At 52.6% G+C, this 7343-nt stretch overlaps 2 protein-coding genes across 4 annotated transcripts in view; one reads left to right on the top strand and one right to left on the bottom strand.

Moving 5' to 3' along the window:
- Nucleotides 1-4655, bottom strand: part of CETN2 (centrin 2) — a 5965-nt gene extending 1310 nt beyond the window's left edge. The window contains exons 1-4 of one of the 2 annotated variants that reach the window (XM_045285528.1): nt 4572-4655; nt 3915-4073; nt 3478-3606; nt 2026-2163 (exon numbers count right to left, since the gene is read on the bottom strand). In XM_045285528.1, the coding sequence (XP_045141463.1) occupies nt 2026-2163; nt 3478-3606; nt 3915-4073; nt 4572-4574 (429 nt within the window). In that variant the 5' untranslated portion in view covers nt 4575-4655. Of the gene's footprint in view, nt 1-2025; nt 2164-3477; nt 3607-3914; nt 4074-4187; nt 4232-4571 lie in introns of those variants that run through there. The other variant, XM_045285529.1, reaches the window with a different exon arrangement.
- Nucleotides 4656-4906: 251 nt separating this feature from the next.
- The window catches only part of NSDHL (NAD(P) dependent steroid dehydrogenase-like), a 7579-nt gene continuing 5142 nt past the window's right edge, over nt 4907-7343 (top strand). Inside the window, exons 1-3 of one of the 2 annotated variants that reach the window (XM_004715611.2) lie at nt 4907-4961; nt 6304-6411; nt 7092-7250. In XM_004715611.2, coding sequence (XP_004715668.1) covers nt 6346-6411; nt 7092-7250 — 225 coding nt within the window. In that variant the 5' untranslated portion in view covers nt 4907-4961; nt 6304-6345. Of the gene's footprint in view, nt 4962-5097; nt 5194-6303; nt 6412-7091; nt 7251-7343 lie in introns of those variants that run through there. The other variant, XM_045285520.1, reaches the window with a different exon arrangement.

Raw genomic sequence — 7343 nt, 5'->3', positions numbered from 1 at the left:
AAAAAAATATCATTGTGAATGAGGGGGAAGTGTGGAGTGGGGACCCAAGGCTCATCTGTAGGCAACTGGAAATCCCCTTATAGAAGGGTTGCGGGGAGAAGACCAATCAGTCAGGGTGCAGTGTAGCAATGATGAAACATACAACTTTCCTCTAGTTCTTAAATGCTTCCTCCCCTCCACCCCCACTATCATAATCCCAATTCTATCTTACAAATCTGGCTAGAGCAGAGGATGTACACTGGTACAGATAGGAACTGGAAACACAGGGAATCCAGGACAGATGAACCCTTCAGGACCAGTGGTGAGAGTGGCGATATCGGGAGGGTGGAGGGAAGGTGGGGTAGAAAGGGGGTACCGATTAGAAGGATCTACATATAACCCCCTCCCTGGGGGACGGACAACAGAAAAATGGGTGACGGGAGATGTCGGACAGTGTAGGACATGAACAAAATAATAATAATTTATAAATTATCAAGGGTTCTTGAGAGAGGGGGCCGGGGAGGGAGGGGATAAATGAGGAGCAGATACCAAGGGCTCAAGTAGAAAGCAAATGTTTTGAGAATGATGAGGGAAACAAATGCACAAATGTGCTTGACACAATGGATGGATGTATGGATTGTGATATGAGCTGTATGCACCCCAATAAAATGATTTAAAAAAAAAAAGAAAGCCCAGTCAGCCCCATTCCCTTAAAGAAGTGTTGTGAGGAGGAGATGAGCCAGCCAGGGTGCAGTATAGCACCAATACAACACACAACATTCCTCTAGTTCTTTAATGCTTCCTCCCCCCCCCACTGTCATGACCCCAGTTCTACCTTACAAATCTGGCTAGACGAGAGCATGTACACTAGTACAGATAAGAGCTCTTGACACACAGAATCTAGAACAGATAAACCCATCAAGAGCAATAATGAGAGCAGTGATACCATGAGGATAGGGGGAAGGTGCGGGGAGAAAGGGGGAACCGAACGCAATGACTAACAAACAACTCCCCCACCTACCCCCCCCCCACTGTGACAAACAACAGAAACATGGGTGAAGGGAGATAGTGACAATAATAACTTATAATTTCTCAAGGGGTCACGAGGATGGGAGGGGAAAAAGAGAAGCTGATATGGGGGGAGTGCGGAGTGGAGACCCAAAGCCCATTAGTAGGCCACTGGACATCCCTTTGCAGAGGGGTCTCAGGGAGGAGATGAGCCAGTCAGGGTGCAGTGTAACAACGATGAAAAATACAACTTTCCTCTAGTTCCTAAAGGTTTCCTCCCCGCTCCCACTACCATGACTCGAATTCTATCTTGCAAGACTGGCTAGACCAGAGGAGGTACACTGGTACAGATAGGAACTGAAAATACAGGGAATCCAGGATGGATGAGCCCTATAGGACCAGTGGTGTGAGTGGCAAAACAGGGAGGGTAAAGGGAGAATGGGTAGGAAAGAGGGAACCGATTACATGGAACTGTGTGTGACCTCCTCCCTGGGGGACAGACAACCGAAAAGTGGGTGAAGGGAGACGTCGGACAGGGCAAGATATGACAAAATACCCATTTATAAACTATCAAGGGCTCATGCGGGAGGGGGGAGCGGGGAGGGAGGGGAAAAATGAGGACCTAATGTCGGGGGCTTAAGTGGAGAGGAAATGTTTTGAGAATGATGAGGGCAATGAATGTACAAATGCGCTTTACACAATTGATGTGTGTATGGATTGTGATGAGAGTTGTATGAGCCCCTAATAAAATGATTAGGAAAAAAAAAAGAACATGCTTTAAAAATGATGATGGCACCATATGTACAAGTGTGCTTGAAACAATTGACATATGGATTGCTATAAGAGCTGTAAAATCCCCCAATAAAATGATTTTTTATAATAATTTAAAAAGCCCAGTCAGCCTCCACCCCCCAGGAGGGGAGGGGCAGGCCTGAGACGGGCAACAATCCACAGGTGGGTCCAGAGGAGAACGTAAGTGGGCAGCAAAGGGACAACTCCAGAGGAAAGGATTCTGAAAGGACAGGGAGCCTTACAGACCTGAAGCTCTTCATCAGTAAGATTCTCGCCCAACTCCTTGGCCACGCGCTTCAGATTTTTGAAAGAGATCTTGCCAGTTTCATCGTCATCGAAGAGCTTGAAGGCTTTCAAGATTTCTTCTTTGGTATCTTTCTCAGACTAAAGGGAAACATTAAGCATGTAGGAGTGGAGACCGCTGTGTCACCTGTTTCCCGCCACACCCCTCTTCTTCAACTTGAGCTTGGAGTTAGGTCAAGTCTCAGGAAGCCCTTTGGGCCTCCGGACCCAGCCAGACTTTCCAACCTGGGGACATCGGCTCCCTGTATGGTCCAGGTTTCCGGACCCAGCCAGACTTTCCAACCTGGGGACATCGGCTCCCTGTATGGTCCAGGTTTCAGAAGCAGGCAAAGTCTTTGCTCCAAAGTCAACAAAGACAAAACTTGCCCCCAGAGCCGGCACCCTGAATTCACACTGTTGGCCTCCTAAACTGTGAGAGAGTCCATCTGTTTGCTAAAGCCACTCATTTGTGATATTTCTGTTATCGCAGCACTAGAAAATGAAGTGTGTGTGAACCAAAACAGTGAGAAACGGACACAAGGACCTGTTTGGGAAGAGGAAGGAGGGCCAATTTGAGTAGGAGAGGTTGCAGGCCTGTGAGGCCACTGGAGATTCACCGTTCAGTGAGCAACTGTCTTCAGCTCTGAAATCAAGCGGGGCTTTGCGGTGGGAAAAACCTTCTTGGATTCGCTCCCTTCACCACTCAGCCCCATCTCTGTTTACCACGTGGCCTTACTGGTCGCCTTTCTAACCTGGGCCCTGTGACGCAAGAGATCAAAAAGCATGCAGGGTGGCAGCAGAAAAAAACCCACCAAGAAATTATTACCAATGGAGGGGCTAAAAAAGAAACCCAAACATTGTCTGTACAAACCAAAGGAGAAACTCGATTCACTTTTTAAATAGACAGGAAGATATACTCCTTAAGCTGGTGGACCAGGGAGCCCCTTGGAGAAAATGCTGAGATCCCAGAGGGTGAGGAGTGGGAAGAGGAGCCAGCCCCGCTGGGAGGGCCGAGTGCTTTTGCTTGTTATTAAAGTACAGAAGGACACTGGGCACCGGGCACCCCAGGCAGAGAACCTGCTCAAACCCCCTTCCAGTAGCAAAAGTCAGAGGAGGCTGAGACAGTTCTACCAGGTGGTAACAGTTGGTTGAGCGTCTTGATTGAGTCACAAAGAAAGGGGGGTGATAAATGTGACACTGTTACTTTTCTTAACTTCCGGAGAGCAAGACCACTTCTCTTTGACCGTGGCCTAGGAAAAAAAAGGCCAGGGTGAGCTTAGGCAGCCTCATACTCAGTGGGGAGCACCATCTTTTGCCAGTTCAACCCACCTGTTTTGATAAGCAATTTCCTTATCTTGATTCACATGTATCCCCCCTAGTGGCTGGCCCACCTGCTGAGGCTCTTCAGTAACTTACCATTTTCTGAGTCATCACAGCCAGAAAGTCACTGAAGTTCATTTTCCCTGTGCCTTCTTTGTCAATTTCATTGATCATTTTCTTGATCTCTTCCTTCTTGGGCTCAAAGCCCAGCGCCCGCATAGCAACCTACAATGAAAACGAAATGCCATCTCACTATGCAAATGCACGCCCAGCAGGAGCAAAAGTGACAATGGTTGGGAACATAACAGACTATCATGTTAGGGCCAGGCGAACACAATGGGGGGCAGGATAGTATTGATCTAATTGATATCCGACTTCTCTGAAGTAACAGGCGATAAGTAAAAACAGAAGGGAAAAAAGTGCCCACTCTCCTCCCCCTCCCCTCCCCGTTCTTGGGGCCTGGAAAGTGTGGAGAGGTGAGGCGGAGGAGGGCATGGAGCCAGGGAGGAAGGCACCGAGTGCAGAGCGCTTGCCTTTAGCTCTTTGACATCGATGGTACCAGTTCCGTCTGCATCAAAGAGATCAAAAGCTTCGCGGATCTCCTGTTTCTGGTCATCACTGATTTCGGGCTTGGAAGACATCCTCTTTCGCTGGGAAGTTGATGCCATGCTTGCCTTCTTAAAGTTGGAGGCCTTGGGACATACAAACACAGGAGGATGGTAGCATGCCAGAGAGTCCATCAAACCCCAAACCACACCCACTCCTGGGGAGCTAAGGCCAGACCATAAAGCAAACTCAAGACGCACGTTTGTGACGTCCCCAGAAGCTCAAAAGTTCGCCATTGTCAACTTTGGCAGAGAGAGGCTGCCAGGAGGCCCGGGGTCTGCGTTGGGGGGAGTCCTGGGAGAAATTCCGAGTTCTCCTGCCAAAGGACAGTCCCTGAGAGGCCTGGGGAGGGCCTAGAGAGCCGGGGGGCGCCCGAGTGGAGGGGCAGGCCGGCTGTGGGCAAATGGAGTAGGCAGAGGGCTGCGAATCGGCCGGCGCCTCGACCCTACCCTTCCGGGGCCGAATTCGGAGGAAGACGGTGTGCTGCAGCTCCGGAACGCGCGGGGGAGGCGGCGTGGGCAGAGGGGACCCGCAGAGGCCTGAACCTCTGCACGAGCGCCACCAAGCAGATTGCCGGCACTTACCATTGCAGAACAACTCCACCGAGCGTTGTTACGGCAACGAACATACACACTTTAGGCGTCATTCCCATTACTACGCACGCGCGCGGCTCCGCTCCCCATTGGTGGCCCGCCCAATACCCCTGTTCTCCATTGGCGCAGAGCCGGAGAGGGGCTAGCCCGGCAGAGCCTCCGTTGGTGGGGAGGGAGGGGCGCGCCCCGGAGCAGGCGGGAGAGGATTGGTCAGGGTCCCGTCACGAGCGCCGATTGGCGGAATCAGGACCAAGCTGAGCCAATCCAGTGGATGAGGAGTCCTCGGCCGATTCTGACCTCACGCAAAAGGATTAAGAGGCGGGGACTGGCTGGAGACCCATCTTTGCGTCCTGGGTCGAGCTGAGACTGTCTAAAGGAGTGGTAAGATAGTGGTGTGCGGCAGAGGGGGCTTTCAGGCCTGGGGCTGGACTAAGAAGAGCGGGCACCCGGGGGCAGAGCAGCCCATGAGCGTGCTAGGGGGAGTGGGCATGACCAGATCGGCAAACTGAGGTCCCAAGAGGGGAAGGAACTGGGTGGGAAGGGACCTCCAGAGTGCCGGAGCCCTCATCAGGATCACGGTCCTCTGATCGGAAGATCTGGAAGAGCTGCTCCTGTGAGTTTCTGAGACGGTTCTCCCAAGGAGCACTGGTGGCTTCGAACTGCAGACCTTGTAGTAAGCCGCCCAACGCGCAACTACTTGGAAGCTGGGAAAGAGTCAGCGACTGAAGGGCTGGGGCTGGGACTGGGGTGGGGGAAGCATGGGTCACTGCTTAAGGAACAAAGGGTAAAGGGCAGCAGCTTGATGAGCCCATTTGGGGCTGTGTTGCCAGCGCCCCAGCCACACGCCCGCTCATCCCACCCCGCCTTCCTTCAGAGCTGCGTTCACCTCCTACCTTCGCAGCGAGTCGCCTCTCCCACTTTTTTTTATTATGTTCTTTTGCACCCCTCCTCTAGAGGACAGGGCCTTGGTTTGAAGCAGGGCTGGTGCTCCAGTGCCAGGTTCAAGGAGCAAGGAGGGCCCTGCTTTCCGTGCCCAGCAAATCCTGGTTGAATTCGAACGGCCAGTGAGGAGCGCTTCTCTTACACAGCTGGCACCTCCTGACATCTGAACCCTGCCTTTTGCCTCCCATTTCCCCATCCAGCAGCACACCCGATGCCCCCAGCACATAAGAAGGAACAAATACACATTGTGCCATAGCTGTGTGACCTTGGGCCAGTCACTTGGCTTCTCAAAGCCTCAGGTTCTCATCTGGCCTTTGTTCCCTTCGCGTGTAGCGGGTCTTGCTAACCGTCAACTTGGAAGGTACTACCGCCAGAGTCAGCCTTCATCCTTTGTCACACTGGCTCCCGATGCTCCCCATCTTACCTCACTGCCTGTGAGGTAACTTGTTCCCGAGCCTGCAGGCTCCAGGCCATTGCCTCACATCCCCTGCACCCCAGCTATGGGCAGGGTACCCACTCCCTCAGAGGCACAGAGCCCTGAGGACCCAGCAGCCTGCATTACCTGAGGCCAAGAGGCCCCTATGCAGCTCTGGGCTGGATGGCAGTGACTGTAGATGCGGCCCCAGTGATGGTCCTTCTCCCGGAGCACGGCCATCATCACCAGGATGGTTAACTGTACGGTGGCTCCCCACAAAGCAGAACCTCAAAGGGGTATGACACAAACAAACATGACGGGACACAAGGTGTATCCAATAGAAATGTGTGACTCTTTGTCTTTAAGGAGAGAGAAGGTGATCACAAACCAAACTATCTTTGAGCCACAATGGACCAAGGCACTAAAATGAGGGGCCAGAACCCACAGACTCATGTGACAACGAACATCTCCAAAGTAAGTACCGACACAAGCCCTTTTGGCACGTGCACACCAGCCGGCTGTGTGTGTTTGCCCAGCTCTTGGGTTGAGGGTGTTAATGAAATCACTCCCTGGTGGCGATTTCTCTTGGTATCGGTTAGATGCCTTTAAAGATGAATCCACTAGACCAGGGGTGTCTTAGAGTTGGACTGTCTGAGTTGGGGCAGTGGCGCCCTGTCCTGCCATTCTCCCCAGTCTGTGAACCAGTGTGTGCCTGCAGGTGGGGTTGAAAGGAGCCCCCGCCCTCCTGACAAGTTACCATCCTCAGGCTCCCCATCTTGCTAGCCCCCAGGACTTGGGACAATGCAGACTGCCTTTCTCCTGTGACTGTGGGGACCAAGCTTTGCTTTCTTGTGTGCTATCTGCAGGCAAGCCGGCCTTAGTGGTGTGCATGGATCACCTCTTGGGAGCAGGAAGGTGGAGGCAGGCCTCGTCTTACTAATAAGCCTGCAGAGAGAATGAGTGTGTTTGGACAACAGGGCGGTTGTGGTGACCCTGCACCCAGCTAGGTTGTTGGTGCCATTTTCGCAACCGCACGTGCTCACTTCACGTGTTTGGGCCCCACTGTAGTACCCGCTGTGCTACTCTGTCCAATGTTTGCATCTCCCAGGTCAGCTGTGGCCGCGCAGACCCACCCACCTTGACTTTTTCTGCAGGCGCAGAAGTGCACAGTGATCGGAGGCTCGGGGTTTCTTGGTCAGTACATGGTAGAGCAGTTGCTGGCCAGAGGCTACCATGTTAACATCTTTGACATCCGTCAAAGCTTTGAGGACCCCGACGTAGAGTTCTTCCTGGGTGATCTTTGCAACCAGCAGGTGAGGAGCAGCCTGAGTTCCTAGAGTCTCCTCGGGGTTTGCCAAAAGAGGTCCCTGCCTGAAGGCCAAACGGGTGTCGCTTCCTCCCCCCCC

Source organism: Echinops telfairi, unplaced genomic scaffold (assembly GCF_000313985.2).
Source record: "Echinops telfairi isolate 266 unplaced genomic scaffold, ASM31398v2 ScPeMD7_7472;HRSCAF=8510, whole genome shotgun sequence".
Lineage (NCBI taxonomy): Eukaryota > Metazoa > Chordata > Mammalia > Afrosoricida > Tenrecidae > Echinops > Echinops telfairi.
Note: the sequence above shows the minus strand (reverse complement) of the source record. Positions and strands in the feature narration are given on the sequence as shown.